Raw genomic sequence first — 16669 nt, 5'->3', positions numbered from 1 at the left:
ACACAGTGGATACTGTAGCATAGAAATATAGTGGATAGTATAGAGACATGTAGAAATATAGTTCAAATACAGAGATATGCCAGTCAGAAATAGGTTCACAATCAGAAACACTTGGTAATTTGGAATTAAAATTTGTTTTGGTGTAGAACAATGCTTCAAGAAGCAATCCTCTCTGTATCTCTCCCTCTCTACTTTCCTCTCTCTCCTTCAGCGTCTGGCCAACACAAAAGCCCACACGTCTCGGTTTGTCAGTGCCAACCTGCCGTGTAACAAGTTCAAGAACCGCCTGGTCAACATCATGCCCTACGAGACCACCCGTGTCTGTCTGCAGCCAATCAGAGGCCTGGAGGGCTCAGACTACATCAACGCCAGCTACATTGATGGATACAGGTACGTCTCAACCATAGAAATAGAAATAGTAGAATAGACATCCCAATTCAAGACACTGTTCCATTACTAAATTGCTTTTGCATAGATATAAAACCCTAGGAAGTTTAATCTGTGCCTCAAACTGTCCACCATCTTGACTTGGACCAGGTCTGATAAGCTATGTTAAACTTGCTAGTTTTATCTTTATGGTCTATTACAGTTTTTTTCGATTGCTAAATGACATTGGGCACAACTGGAGTCACATGTGCAAAACTCTAACTACAGTCTGCACTACCAACAGTCACCTGAGCTAAACAGTTCACATCACCTGCAAAACTCATTCCAAGCAACACAACTCTTAACACTTGGCTCAAAACAAGCTCAGTGCAGCCAAACATTATGCACAACCCTCACTGAGATAACACACACTGTCACTCAGAACACACTGAGAGTAAAAACACTAGCATCACCAATACAGAAAATACTAACTTTTCATCTTTACAGTTTGAACCATTTCAGTGACTTCATACAAAGTAATCTTTTCTTCAAAGAAAAGAGTGACATTCTTTCACATGATTTATATTTTTTTTTAGAACATAACAATTCTTTAAGGTAAATGAAAATTAGCAGTTTGCTTCAATAGTCTGTAGTAATTTACGGAATTACAGTAATGAGAAAAAAAAGGTAGAAACTAAAAGTACATACTGTAATTCGAACAAATAATTGAGGGGCTAATCCTGCCTCTCTCTAGCATCAGGCCACAGGTTTTCTTCAACATCACATCTAATGTTTTCTCTTGCCATGCACCTGGGGAAGAACCTTCTGGAGTGCCTTATCCATCCCTGGCAGTCCTCTGGACTCGTGTCCTCACATCCGGCACGCATGGCTTCCAAAAGAGACATTTGGTCATGTGGGTGGTGACCAAACACTTTCCACCTCCAGGCAGAGAAAAACTCCTCTATTGGGTTGAGGAAGGGTGAATATGCAGGCAGGTACAAAACCATAAATCTGTGATGTGCTGCAAACCAATCTGTGACAGCTGCAGAGTTGTGAAAAGCAACGTTATCGCAAACTATGACAAAAACTTGGGGGTTTCTTACTGGCTCCCACTGTTCTGCTGGCACTAGCTGAGCATAGAGCTGTTCTAGGAAAGCTATAAGCCTTTCTGTGTTGTATGGGCCAATGAGTGGTGTGTTGAGAAGCAAACCATCATTGGCCATTGCAGCACACATGGTGATATTTCCCCCCCTTTGGCCTGGAACCTCCACAGTGGCCCTTTGACCTATAACATTCCTTCCTCTGTGCCGTGTTTTGGCAAGGTTAAATCCAGCTTCATCGATAAATACAAATGAATGTGGTCTTTCTAGTGCTTCCACCTCCATTACTCTCTGAAAAACAGTAAGTGCACAGTTTTACTGTAGAAATGCTAGTGTTTTTTTTTACTGTAAATATTTTGTATAGCTGTGTACGTAACCTCAGACGTCTTACCTGGACATATTGGTATCTTTGCTCTTTTACCCGTTCACTGTTTCTCTCGAACGGTACAGTGTATAACTGTTTCATTGTAACTTGGTGTTTCTTTAGGACTCGAGCAATAGTTGTTGTGCTGACAGAATTAACATTTTCAAATATATCATTATCAGCCAGCACTCTATCTTGAATCTCCCGCAGTTTTATTGCATTGTTGCAACCATGTCAACAATAGCATTTTCCTGCGCATCTGAAAATATTTTTCCTCTTCCCCCTGTTGGGGGCAGCCTTTGGGTCCTGTTGTAAAAATATATTTTACAGTAAAACTTACTGTAATTATATATCTGTGTAAATATTCTATAATTGCAATACAAAATAGATTCCTGTAATGTTTTCATTTACTGTAAGGATGTAACTCTCACCTGTTTGCATGATGGAAAATTCGCATTACAGATGCCACTGTGGATCTTTGCAGATTGGGTTGCACCCTCAACCCTGCCTCTCTCAATGAGAGACCATGGTTCACGACATGGTCTATAAGTGTAGCCCTTATTTCATCTGAAATAACAGCTCTTTGTCTTCTTTGTCTTCCTCCACGCATCCGCCCTCTCCCTGCCACCCTTCTCCCTCCACGAACCCATCTTCCTTGTTCCATTTCCAAAATGAGTCTTTCTGAGCTCTACCTATATATACTGTAATATGTGTGTGTGTTCACTAACAAGTCTAAAACAAGACACCTGCTTATTAGCCTTTCAGCTGAAATTGCAATCAGCAGTGTTTGAAAGGCACAAGGCTGAAATCTATTCCGTTTTGAATGTGTGGTTCACCGTTTTGACAGCAGTGTGTTAGCATTTGAACAAAGTGCTGTAAGTTCACAGTGTTGTGCAGGTTGTGGTTAAAGTCATGGGATAAGTGTGTAGAGTTTTGAAAACTGTGTTCAAGCAATGAAAAACTAACTAGAGTTTGGTCCACATGAACTGCTGCTGTGCAGACTGTAGTTAGAGTTTTGCACATGTGACTCCAGTTGTGTCCACTGTCGTTTAGCAATCGAAAAAAACTGTAATTAAGGATTGTGTCCATGTGGTTATAGGCAGCAGAGAGGTTACATCGCCACCCAGGGTCCACTGGCTGAGACCACAGAAGACTTCTGGAGAATGCTGTGGGAACACAACTCTACCATCGTTGTCATGCTCACTAAACTGAGAGAGATGGGACGGGTAAGGTTACGCACACACATGCACGCAAGCACCCACCTACTCACACACATACACGCACACACGTGCCATCTCTGTTCCTTTGTGTGTCTCTACAGGAGAAGTGCCATCAGTACTGGCCTGCGGAGCGTTCAGCCAGGTACCAGTACTTTGTAGTGGATCCCATGGCTGAATACAACATGCCCCAGTACATCCTCAGAGAGTTCAAAGTCACTGACGCAAGGGTGAGTGTGTGTGTGAGTCTGAGTGTGTGAGAGTGTTTTTGTGTGTGCAACATTTCCACAATACTCTCTATCCTCCTCAGACAAGTCAAGGTCAATGACGCGTGACTATTTATGCTTGTGTGTGTGTTGTAAATGTAACTGCGAATTACTTATCCCCTTTGTAGGGTATTTTATATTGTAATCAGTCACCTCTCCCCCTTATTGTCCATCTATCAGGGGAGTTTGTGAGGGCCCTGGCAGCTAGCATGTTCAATCGACCCACCGTAGATTACTCTAGTCAACCCTGTCCTCTCCGAACGCCCTGAACATGTGTGTGTGTGTGTGTGCATGCTTGCCCTCCTCTCTGTGTGTGTGTGCGTGCTTGCCCTCCTCTCTGTGTGTGTGTGTGTGTGTGCGTGCTTGCCCTCCTCTCTGTGTGTGTGTGTGTGTGTGTGTGTGTGTGTGTGTGTGTGTGTGTGTGTGTGTGTGTGTGTGTGTGTGTTGATAAGCCTGTCCTGACGGCCCATTAACAGATGTTGTATTGATCTCTGTGGAGTCAGGTTGTCTGAGCAGAGAAAATATGTAATTGGCTACAGACAGACAGGCTCCAGAGCCAGGCAGACAGGATTTATACACACATAGATCAGACAGAGAGAAGATGAGGAGGGTAGGTGGTCAAAAACCAGAACCAGACCTACAACCTTACTAGAAAACAGAACTCTGTCTGAATAGATAGTAGAATAGTTTGATTGGTAAAAGCAGTAGGAGGGAAATCTTGCATTCACTTTTCCAATCACGTACAGAGAGCAGTGTTTACTGGTAACAATAAAGAGGACGGAAGGGTGTATGTCACTTCTTCTTCCTTCCACTCTCCCATCAGGATGGCCAATCGCGGACAGTTCGTCAGTTTCAGTTCACTGATTGGCCAGAGCAGGGAGTTCCAAAATCTGGAGAGGGCTTCATCGACTTCATTGGCCAGGTGCACAAAACCAAGGAACAGTTTGGTCAGGACGGACCAATCAGCGTCCACTGCAGGTAATAGCTATAGGTTTTGATTAACAATGCATTGCCCTTATAGACTTCACACATCTGTTATTCTCCATTACTGCTGTATAAAGATTTTCCAAGATGGCGTAGCAGTCGGTATTTCTCTTGTCCCGTCTTGTACATAGTCGTTTTCCTCATCGTATATTTTGTATTTATTTTAATCTCACTTTCCATCTACGAACTGAATATACTTTCCTGCAACCCGCCTCACCCAATGTTGTATGGATCTGCTATTTTTATACTTTAGAATCAGAACCCCCATCAGAAGTTAGCCAGCTAACTAGCTAGTAGCTAGTAGTCAGTTAGCCACTGCTAGCGGTCTTCACCGTTAACTTGGAAACCAGCCAGCTTCAGCTCGGTCAATACCTGCCAGTCTGCCCAGCGCGATATCAACCCAGAGCATATCGGACAACTTTTTCTCTACCTCATCACCAGATTCCTGCCACAAGCCCTAGTCCATTACACCGGATCATCCCAGCTAGCTAGCTAGCTGCATTTGAGTGGCTACTGCTGGCTAACGCCTTTGTCCCAAAGCAAGCACCAGTTAGTCTTGAGTTAGCCTTGAGCTAGGCCCATCTTCCAGCTAACCGAAGAGGTCTACCAGCTAATTGGGCTACAATACCTCTTTTGCCAATTGGCCCGGGCCCTTTATTGCCGACACATAGCCCCGCCGATCCATCACGACTGGTCTGCCGACGTAATCGTCCGAGGTGGTTTCAACAGGCTCTTCCATAGCAACATCGCCGAAGGACCATCTGCTATCTCTGGCCCGCTAGCTGTCTGAATTGCCGTTTCTCCAGCTCGGCTAGCGTAGTAGCGACTACTGAACGGCTCCCTGATGCACCTGTTGCTGCTCATTGGACCCTATGATCACCCGGCTACACATGCCTCTCTCTAATGTCAATATGCCCTGTCTTCTGCTGTTTTGGTTAGTTATTATTGTCTTATTTCACTGTAGAGCCCCCATTCCTGCCCAACATGCCTTAGATAGCCCTTTTGTCCCACCCCCGACACATGCGGTGACGACACCTGGCTTAACTGGTGCCTGTAGAGACAAAACCTCTCATCGTCACTCAATACCTAGGTTTACCTCCACTGTACTCACATCATACCATACTCTTGTCTGTACATTATTCCTTGAATCTATTCTACCACGCTCAAAAATCTGCTCCTTTTACTCTGTTCCGAACGCACTAGACGACCAGTTCTTATAGCCTTTAGCCGTACCCTTATCCTACTCCTCCTCTGTTCTTCTGGTGATGGAGAGGTTAACCCATGCTCTGCAGCCCCCAGCACCACTCCTATTCCCCAGGTGCTCTCATTTGTTGACTTCTGTAACCGTAAAAGCCTTGGTTTCATGCATGTTAACATCAGAAGCCTCCTCCCCAAGTTTGTTTTATTCACTGCCCTAGCACACTCCACCAACCCTGATGTCCTAGCCGTGTCTGAATCCTGGCTTAGGAAGGCCACCAAAAATTCAGAAATTTCCATCCCCAACTACATTTTCCGACAAGATAGAACTGCCGAAGGCGGCGGAGTTAGCCTGCAGAGCTCTGTCATACTATCCAGGTCTGTGCCCAAACAATTTCAGCTTCTACTTTTCAAAATCCACCTTTCCAGAAACAAGTCTCTCACCGTTACCACTTGTTATAGACCCCCCTCAGCTCCCAGCTGTGCCCTGGACACCATATGTGAATTGATCGCCCCCCATATATCTTCAGAGTTCGCACTGTTAGGTGACCTAAACTGGGATATGCTTAACACGCCTAGGGGTAGCCAGGCATTTTCTAGAGGATTGAGGTCAGGGCTTTGTGATGCCCACACAATTCCTTGACTTTGTTGTCCTTAAGCCATTTTGCCACAACCTTGGAAGTATGCTTGGGGTCACTGTCCATTTGGAAGACCCATTTACAACCACGCTTGAACTTCAATCCAATCATAATGATGGTCATTATGGTTAACAGTTATATTTTTGTTTCATCAGACCAAAGGCCATAACTCCAGAAAGTATGATCTTTGTCCCCATGTGCAGTTGAAATCCGTAGTCTGGCTTTTTTTATGGCGGTTTTGGAGCAGTAGCTTCTTCCTTGCTGGGCGGCCTTTCAGGTTATGTCGATATAGGACTCGTTTTACTGTGGATATAGATACCTTTGTACCTGTTTCCTCCAGCATCTTCACAAGGTTCTTTGCTGTTGTTCTGGGATTGATTTGCCCTTTTCGCACCAAAGTACGTTCATCTCTGGGAGACAGAACGTGTCTCCTTCCTGAGTGGTATGACGGTTGCATGATCCCATGGTGTTTACACTTGCGTACCATTGTTTGTACAGATGAAGGTGGTACCTTCAGGTGTTTGGAAATTGCTCCCAAGGATGAACCAGACTTGTGGAGGTCTGCAATTGTTTTTATGAGGTCTTGGCTGACTTCTTTTGATTTTCCCATGATGTCAAGAAGAGAGGCACAGAGTTTGAAGGTAGGCCTTGAAATGCATCCACAGGTACACCTCCAATTGACTCAAATTATGTCAATTATCCTAACAGAAGCTTCTAAAGCCATGACATAATTTTATGGAATTTTCCAAGCTGTTTAAAGGCACAGTCAACTCAGTAAACTTCAAATTCACTGGAATTGTAATACAGTGAATTATAAGTGAAATAATCTGTCTGTAAACAATTGTTGGAAAAATTACTTGTGTCATTCACAAAGTACATGTCCTAACCGACTTGCCTAAACTATAGTTTGTTAACAAGACATTTGTGAAGTGGTTGAAAAACAAGTTAAGTGTGTGTAAACTTCCGACTTCAACTGTATATCAATCCTGCCCTGCCTTTCTAAAATCTTTGAAAGGCAAGTTAACAAACAGATCACAGACCATTTTGAATCACACCGAACCTTCTCCACTATGCAATCTGGTTTCCGAGCTGGTCATGGGTGCACCTCGTCCACGCTCAAGGTCCTAAACGATATCATAACCGCCATCGATAAAAAACAGTACTGTGCAGCCGTCTTCATCGACCTGGCCAGCTTTTTCGACTCTATCAATCACCACATTCTTATCGGCAGACTCAATAGCCTTGGTTTCTCAAATGACTGCCTCGCCTGGTTCACAAACTACTTGTCAGATAGAGTTCAGTGTGTCAAATCAGAGGGCCTGGACCTCTGACATTCTCTATGGGGGTGCCACAGGGTTCAATTCTCAGGCCGACTCTTTTCTCTGTATATCAATGATGTCGCTCTTGCTGCTTGTGATTCTCTGATCCACCTCTCCGCAGACGACACCATTCTGCATACATCTGGCCCTTCTTTGGACACTGTGTTAACAAGCATCCAAACGAGCATCAATACCATACAACACTCCTTCCGTGGCCTCCAACTGCTTTTAAATACTAGTAAAACTAAATGCATGCTCTTCAACTGATTGCTGCCTGCACCCACACACCCGACTAGCATCACTACTCTGGACGGCTCTGACTTAGAATATGTGGACAACTACAAATACCTAGGTGTCTGGTTAGACTGTAAACTCTCCTTCCAGACTCACATGAAGCATCTCCAATCCAAAATGTAATCTAGAATTGGCTTCCTATTTCGCAACAAAGCATCCTTCACTCATGCTGCCAAACATACCCTCGTAAAACTGACTATCCTATCGAACCTTGACTTCGGCGATGTCATTTACAAAATAGCCTCCAACACCCGCCTTATACCTCCCTAATCTTCTACATAGCTTTTTCTATTGTTTTATTGACTGTATGTTTGTTTATGTGTAACTCTGTATTGTTGTTTTTGTCGCACTGCACTGCTATGCTTTATCTTGGCCAGGTCACAGTTGTAAATGAGAACTTGTTCTCAACTGGCCTACCTGGTTAAATAAAGGTGAAATAAAATACAAAATAGTAGTCTGGCTGACATATTGGTAAGTTCAGAGCTGGTATTTGTTTGACCCGTGTGTGTGTGTGTGTGTGTGTGTGTGTGCAGTGCGGGTGTAGGGCGAACTGGAGTCTTCATCACTCTGAGCATTGTTCTGGAGAGGATGCGTTACGAGGGAGCTGTGGACATCTTCCAGACAGTGAAGATGCTGAGGACACAACGCCCTGCTATGGTGCAGACGGAGGTAGGCTTCACAGACACAACGCCCTGCCATGGGGCAGACGGAGGTAGGCTTCAGACACAACGCCCTACTATGGTGCAGACGGAGGTAGGCTTCACAGACACAACACCCTGCCATGGTGCAGACGGAGGTAGGCTTCACAGACACAACGCCCTGCCATGGGGCAGACGGAGGTAGGCTTCACAGACACAACACCCTGCCATGGTGCAGAAGGAGGTAGGTTTCACAGACACAACGCCCTGCCACTGTGCAGACGGAGGTAGACTTCCCAGACACACTGATGACCTCTCCAATTATAAAATGGTTTGTTGAGAAATGGACAGATATTGCTAGATGTTTTTTTTTCCATTCATTCATAGAGATAGCAGACCACCTCACTAGCTACACTAGCTACATGTCCATGTCAGTTATCAATATACTGCATTAGACAGAAATCTGTCTATTCTTTATTTTTGTTCAGGATGAGTACCAGTTCTCCTACCAGGCTGCCCTGGAGTACCTGGGGAGTTTTGACCACTATGCAACCTAAGAGAGGAGAGGAACTGTCATCCCTCCTTCCTTCTGCTCAGATAGAGGTCCACAGAGAAACAAGGAACAACCAACGAGAGAAGCAGGCTGGAAAACGACAAAACAATGAACCTTAAATCCCACCTGAGGGACGACACTACTAACAAGGAGTAATTATTACAAGAACATCAGCAACAAACAAAACAACAACTAGATGAATGTCAAAGAAAACCTGCGCTCTCAGGAAAGATCTGGAAAGGGTGTGTTGGGAGTCGGAGACAGACAACTACATGTGTAATCCTGCTTATTCTTCTTACCTCAGTGTTCAAAATGTGGAGGACTTATAATACCTGTGTGTGTTGTGGTCAGCTATTTCAAAAATGAAACCAGTGAAAAACAAAAACTGCTTCAGAAACAGGAGTTGTGATATGTGTGTGTAAAAAAATACAAGGACACAAAAAGCCTGGATATTTGCTGCACCCTAAATGGGTTTTTGTGTTATGATCTTTCTATCTATGGGTTAAGTGTATGAGGTGTGAAAGTGCAAAGGTGAACGTTTTCATGTGTCTGTCGTTCTGCATTCTGGTGTCTGTTGCTGCCAGAGCTAGTCCTGGCTTTAACCTGAGCACAGTTTTAGACAGAGTACTAAACCTAAGTCCTAGACATCAAAGTAGGACTAGAGGGACGGTTTGAGCTGCATGTCCGTGATTGGACGCCAGACTCTCCTACCCACAGTGCCAAGAGAAACCACGCTGTTCCTGGGCAGATGGAAAATGTACTTTGACCTCTGATGAGGAGGAATGGTGCCCTACTATCTGTACATCCAGCTTACAATACATGAGCAGTAAACTCACAGATCTAGAATCAGTTTACCATCCTTAAATTGTAACCTAAACCATTTGGTTGAAAAAGCTAAATTGACCTTGATCAGTGTCTGGGGGCAACTTCACCCTACTCCAAGTGGGGATCAATATTATTACAAGTCAATGTTTAGTCATCCATGCTTACTTGCTATTGCTGACATCTAATTTCATAACCTAATGACAGTAAAGGTTAAACACAGATTAGGCAATTCCATGTCAATCCCAGCCAGTCATTTCAGGAGGTCCCATGTATGAATTGAATGTTGTCTATATTTTTCTTGGAGGGCCATTTCGATGAATGAACAGAATTTCAAATAATGGTCTTTTTTTGGGGTCAATTTCCAGCTTCTGCAGAAACAATTGTAAGGATCCTATTCATTGTGGTTCAGTGTCTTTGCCTTGTGTTTCACCTGGTTGGTTCTCTGCAGCTTAGGCTGTATCCCATGTACCTGAGCTAAGCATTGAGTGTCATGATGTAGCTTACACCTATTTGAAGCTTACACCTATTGAACCTATTTGAACACCTATTTGAATTGTCACTATACATTGGAATGGTCCTGATGGCTCAGTGGGTTGGAGCCGGGTTATGACAGCATGAAGGTTGTGGGTTAAATTCCTGCTTGGGGCTACGTATATGGTACTGAATATGTGTGTTAACCGCGAGATGCTTTGGATGAAATTAGTTTTGCTTGTTAAACAATGTAAATCCCAACGGGTTGAGAGTAGAAGAAAGAGGTTTGAACTCAAACTCAACCCACTCTCTTCCTCTCAGTCCCTCCCTCGGCTCACAGTGGCTCTTTACATCTTCGCTCCGGTTTCTCTCTGCTCGTAGTCTTACTGTGCAGACGAAAAAAAAAACGAACGACACAACCCGATGCTTTCACCTCAAATCCACTCCGACATTCCCCACCATCCCTTGAGATGTTGTCCTCTTCTCTTATTGATTTGATGTACTATAATCTGCTTCCCCAGATACGTCGTGATTGTAGAGCACAGTATGGTTTATCGTACATGAACTTGAACTGTACATACCGTCTGACGTATAGAGTTCTTTATAGTCCAGTACATAGGCCTGAGCATAAGGCTTACATACAGTACAGCACGCATCATTATTTATTGTTTAAAAAAAGAGCCTTATTGTAATTGTTGACTTTGTCAAATATTTATTTGATATGATTTTTTAAAATATTTATTATCATTCTATTTTGTTACTGTTATTAAGACCTGATTTTTTTACTATTGGTTGATTTGTTTATTCATAGTTTTATTTGGGAAAATAACCGAATATAACCAATGAGATGTTGTTTACTTGGCAAGCCAATTTTACTGTATGATATCGTCAATGTTTTTTTAATTGTCTTTTTTATTTGCTTTAGTACAATGTGTACAGCACTCTTTGTAGAGTGCTATTTGATACTGATGTCCTCATAGATAGAGACTTAGAGCCAGACCTAGTTTCAGTTCAGTGACTCCCCCGCCCCCATTATCATAGCTAAAGTGGTACGATCCGATCGCCAATACGGCGGCATAGATAGAGAGTTTAAACGGTCGAGGAAAGTACAGTAGTTGTTGAAAGTCTATGCTACACTGTTCAATTATAGTGTGCTACTATAGATCGAAGGAGTATATGATAGCATTTTGGGACAAATGATGGGGAAAGTATTTAACAATTAAGTTATCCGAATATGAAATTTAAGTTGGGTCCAAAAGTTTATCTGGTGTGACTTAACATTTTAATGATTAAAATATAAATATACCTGAAATGAAAGACCCACAGACTAAACATGTGACATCAAGTAAGGGCCAGTTTCTATGGCATCACATATATCCTGTTACCTAGTAACTGTTATTTTCTTTAAAACCCTGGTTGTAGATAGTATTGTATGTTGACTTTGTATTAAAAGCAGGATGATTGGAGATACAGCATAATGAGTCATTTGGTTCCTCTGTCATTGTTTGTGATTGTCTGACAACTCGCTGCAAATTATACACTGTAAAAGTATAGGAAGATAACACCGCAGAAGCCTTTGTGATGAGATACTTTTCAAGAAGAAAGGTGTGAAGTGTATCTTTCTCCACTAGGTGGTGTCCAACTACCTATCCAGAAAGAACATTTCAATTTATTTTACTAGGCAAGTCAGTTAAGAACAAATTCTTATTTACAATGGCTGCCTACTGGGGAACAGTGGGTTAACTGCCTTGTTCAGGGGCAGAACGACAGATTTTTACCTTGTCCGCTCAGGGATTCAATCCAGCAACCTTTCGGTTACTGGCCCAACACTCTAACCACTAGGCTACCTGCCGCCCCAACATGTAGGCTACATGCCACCCCAACTGGTAAAGGTGAGCTCCAACATGTAGGCTACATGCCGCCCCAACTGGTAAAGGTGAGCCCCAACATGTAGGCTACATGCCACCCCAACTGGAAAAGGTGAGCCCAAACATGTAGGCTACATGCCGCCCCAACTGGTAAAGGTGAGCCCCAACATGTAGGCTACATGCCGCCCCAACTGGTAAAGGTGAGCCCCAACATGTAGGCTACATGCCACTCCAACTGGAAAAGGTGAGCCCCAACATGTAGGCTACATGCCGCCCCAACTGGTAAAGGTGAGCCCCAACATGTAGGCTACATGCCGCCCCAACTGGTAAAGGTGAGCCCCAACATGTAGGCTACATGCCGCCCCAACTGGTAAAGGTGAGCACCAACATGTAGGCTACATGCCGCCCCAACTGGTAAAGGTGAGCCCCAACATGTAGGCTACATGCCACCCCAACTGGTAAAGGTGAGCCCAAACATGTAGGCTACATGCCGCCCCAACATGTAGGCTACATGCCACCCCAACTGGTAAAGGTGAGCCCCAACATGTAGGCTACATGCCACTCCAACTGGAAAAGGTGAGCCCCAACATGTAGGCTACATGCCGCCCCAACTGGTAAAGGTGAGCCCCAACATGTAGGCTACATGCCGCCCCAACTGGTAAAGGTGAGCCCCAACATGTAGGCTACATGCCACTCCAACTGGAAAAGGTGAGCCCCAACATGTAGGCTACATGCCGCCCCAACTGGTAAAGGTGAGCCCCAACATGTAGGCTACATGCCGCCCCAACTGGTAAAGGTGAGCCCCAACATGTAGGCTACATGCCGCCCCAACTGGTAAAGGTGAGCACCAACATGTAGGCTACATGCCGCCCCAACTGGTAAAGGTGAGCCCCAACATGTAGGCTACATGCCACCCCAACTGGTAAAGGTGAGCCCAAACATGTAGGCTACATGCCGCCCCAACATGTAGGCTACATGCCACCCCAACTGGTAAAGGTGAGCCCCAACATGTAGGCTACATGCTGCCCCAACTGGTAAAGGTGAGCCCCAACATGTAGGCTACATGCTGCCCCAACTGGTAAAGGTGAGTCCCAACATGTCGCCCCTTTAACCAGTCAAAGTCCATCTAATCTATCAGTAAACCAGAAAGTGTTCCTACCTGCGATCCCTCAACATTCAGGTTGTGAAACATTTCCTTGTATTTTGTATTTGGATCAGCCAAATGGTTTTCTTTAGAATGTTGTAAATGGATGTGTCATCTAAATTCGCAGTTGCAATACCCTTATGCACTACAGAGATTGTCACAAGCTTCTCCCCTATTGTGTAGTGTGATACAGTGATAGTACACAAAGAATGGTGTGCCCTGAGCATGGTTGGGTGTGAGTTACAGGAAACTTACGTAATACCAGGGCGCGCACACACACACACACACAAAGTGAGGTGCTGCAGATCCTATCACCTCTCATTCTGATGCACCTAGATGATAGTCTAAGGCACTTTTTGCTCAGCTCCGAATGTATGCCTTATACCTCCAGCTTGACTATCTTTCCCCTCAAATTTGCATGATATTATATACAGTAGAAGATTTGTTTAAACGTGAGCGAAATTGCTTCCATGGTGCAAACCAATTGGGGTCAAGCATTTACAGTGAAGCACGTTGTCATTAAACTAATGTTCTATTGGATGTAACTCTATTATTCAGTGGTGTCACATTTCCTTGTGGAGATCTCGGCTATGACCGGCCCAGTAACCCTAACCCTCTGTCCCAACACAATATCTCACAACCCCAGACGGGCCCGCACAATGAGGCCGCCGAGGGAGGGCGTAACACTACACCTCGGCGCTCTGATGCCAAAAGAATACAGCCACAGCGATAGTACACTTGGCCATATAAACTTATACAGCTACCCAATCTGTCTGTTCCTGTTAGTAGGGGATGCTCTCAGGTTGACCTAATGTCTGTAGAAGTATCGGGTTGGTTTGTCGGAGGGTGGTAGAATTCCTTGCTAATACAGAATGGAGAGGTATTGACTATATGTTAATTACATGCTTATAAACGTATGAATATCTCGTGCTGTAGCTTTATTCATCAGCCTGGCTAACAGGGTTGTTTTGATATGGACTGTATGAAATGCATTAACAATCCCTTCACCCCAAGGCACCTAGTAGGTCTCCGTAAGGCTTCAATGATATTAAATAGAGTCCTTATGTACCTTTGGGTAAAGGCAGTCCTTGAGTTGGAGTGAAATAGGTTCCGGTACTAATTTTGGGTGCCAGTACGTATTGTTTATATTTAGGTGCAGAAGCTAAATACTTTTGCGCTAATATTAAATAAGAGGAACAGGAGCTCAAGCAGTAGAACATTTGAGGTATTTGGTACTCAGCTGAGCTCCTGCCCAAGTCAAGCACTGGGTAAAGGGATTGTTAATGCATTTCATACAGTCCATATCAAAACACCTCAAGTCCAATTGTCCAATTGAGCTGACATATGCAGTGTTTACCATGAATCTAGTCTCCACTAACGCAGGGACATTGCCTTCTTGGGTTAGAGTCAGATCTGCGCCAGCCGACACCAGCACAGCAGTTGTTTTGACAGTGCCAGAGTTGGAACTGTAGTGGCCTGTAGTAGCTTATAGCCTACCTAAAGAGGACATTGCCCTTGACTGCACCGAGTCCCATTTCGGAGAAATCCCAAGCAGCCGTGTTTACAAATTCAAACACTGGAAAGTGATATGTAATCTACACCTTGATTATGCTGGTAGAAAAATCCTCATTATTTAGATTTATAAACTGGGTGGTTTGAGCCAAACTGCTGATTGGCTGAAAGCCGTGGTATATCAGACCGTATACAATGGGTGACAAAACATTTATTTTTACTCTTCTAATTACGTTGGTAACCAGTTTATAATTAAACAATAAGGCCTAATGAAGTGTGGTATATGGCCAATATACCAAGGCTTAGTGCTGTTCTTATGCACAACGCAATGCCATTACAGCCATTAGCCGTGGTATATTAGCCATGTACTGTACCACAAACCCCCGAAGAGCCTTATTGTGATTATAAACTGGTTACCAACGGAATTAGAAGAGGTAAAATACATGTTTTGTCATACCCATTGTGGTTCGAGCCCTGAATGCTGATTGGCTGAAAGCTGTGGTATGTCAGGCCATATACCATGGGTATGACAGAACATATATGACCAATATACCACGGCTAAGGGCTGTGTCCTAGCACTCCACGTTGCGTTGTATGTAAGAACAGCTCTTAGCTGTGGTATATAGGCCATATACCACACCCCCTCAGGCCTTATTGCTTAAAGAGACTACACTTTCTCCCATCTAACTTGACTGGGGCAGGTGTGATTTTGTGACAATGATTGCAAGAGCTACTCAACGATTTGACAGCTCCAATGCAGTTCCACCTCTGCTACGCAGTGCTTATCAACGGTTAACTCTTGATCTGATCCGACCCTTGGCATAAGCCAAGGCCTAAAAATGTTAATCAAGCTGTAACGCTGATCTTCCTCGATATGGATTGAATTGAGCCCCGATGTTTTTTCCCAGTCTATATTAGAGGAACATAAAGGAATTAAAGGAATTGGTGAGTGATGTAGGATGTCTGCATTGAGTTGAAATATATATCCTATAATATATAGGAATATATAAGAAGATATAGGACATATCCATATATTGTATAGGAATATATATAAACAAATATATAGGCTATATCCATACATTGTCGCAAAGTGGGTCGCGGACCTGTTAATGGTGGGTCGCGACGTGTCCGAGTAAATGTATAATTATTTCATTAATTACTGGAATTGACTTGGTCAAGTGCATCTGCGGTCTCTGCTCAGTTTGGCAGCTGCGCGAGTGAAGGGGGATATCCTCGTGCTTCGCGGTTTACCGGATCTTTTTTCTGCAGTTTTCTTGAAGATCACTCTGCGACACACAGGATGCAGCGCTGTCGTTCAGCAGCAGATGATGCGCTGTCTGCCACTGACTTGTCATGACCACTAGTCATCACTCACCGCTGTCATGAAATGGACTCATGCTAGTAACAAGTTCTGACTGAGCTCAATTATCATGAAACGCCTATAGAGCGATCTCTTTCATACCAACTTATAACGAGGAGCGCCCACAATGTGTTTTGTGCGGGGATGTGCTTAGTAATGAGTCTCTCATAACGAACAAATGATGGTAAACCGAGGGAGTTATTTCAGAACCGCTGCAGAATGCTTCAGGAAAGAGTACCTCAGCTAGCAAGGCATTGTTGTCATTTTATAACAGGTGATGATCAGCAGAAATAACGTAGTATTAACTAACTCTCATAGTAGTAGATGTGAGTTTCTCTTTCAAACAATCCCCGGGCCTTGTACACAGCTAATAGTTAACAATCCCCTGGCCTTGTACACAGCTAATAGTTAACATTCGCCAAAGCAAACTAGCTACTGACAGTGCAACCCTAGTAGCAGTACAGATGAAGATGAACAACGATCAGGCCCACTGTACATCTTACTGTAGAAATGATTGTTGAAAACTAGTCTAGGTTTGAACTGTTGCAGTTAA

At 43.9% G+C, this 16669-nt stretch overlaps 1 protein-coding gene across 9 annotated transcripts in view; it reads left to right on the top strand.

The window, feature by feature from the left end:
- ptprsb (protein tyrosine phosphatase receptor type Sb) overlaps nt 1-11713 on the top strand; it is a 101589-nt gene extending 89876 nt beyond the window's left edge. For all 9 annotated transcript variants that reach the window (XM_031806640.1, XM_031806635.1, XM_031806636.1 and 6 more), the window contains 6 exons: nt 212-390; nt 2930-3056; nt 3152-3277; nt 4137-4291; nt 8279-8414; nt 8872-11713. In XM_031806640.1, coding sequence (XP_031662500.1) covers nt 212-390; nt 2930-3056; nt 3152-3277; nt 4137-4291; nt 8279-8414; nt 8872-8940 — 792 coding nt within the window. In that variant the 3' untranslated portion in view covers nt 8941-11713. The remainder of the gene's footprint in view (nt 1-211; nt 391-2929; nt 3057-3151; nt 3278-4136; nt 4292-8278; nt 8415-8871) is intronic.
- The last annotated feature ends 4956 nt before the right edge of the window (nt 11714-16669 follow it).

This window comes from Oncorhynchus kisutch, linkage group LG27 (assembly GCF_002021735.2).
Source record: "Oncorhynchus kisutch isolate 150728-3 linkage group LG27, Okis_V2, whole genome shotgun sequence".
In the NCBI taxonomy this organism is placed as follows: domain Eukaryota; kingdom Metazoa; phylum Chordata; class Actinopteri; order Salmoniformes; family Salmonidae; genus Oncorhynchus; species Oncorhynchus kisutch.
This window is presented reverse-complemented; position numbering and strand designations above follow the sequence as displayed.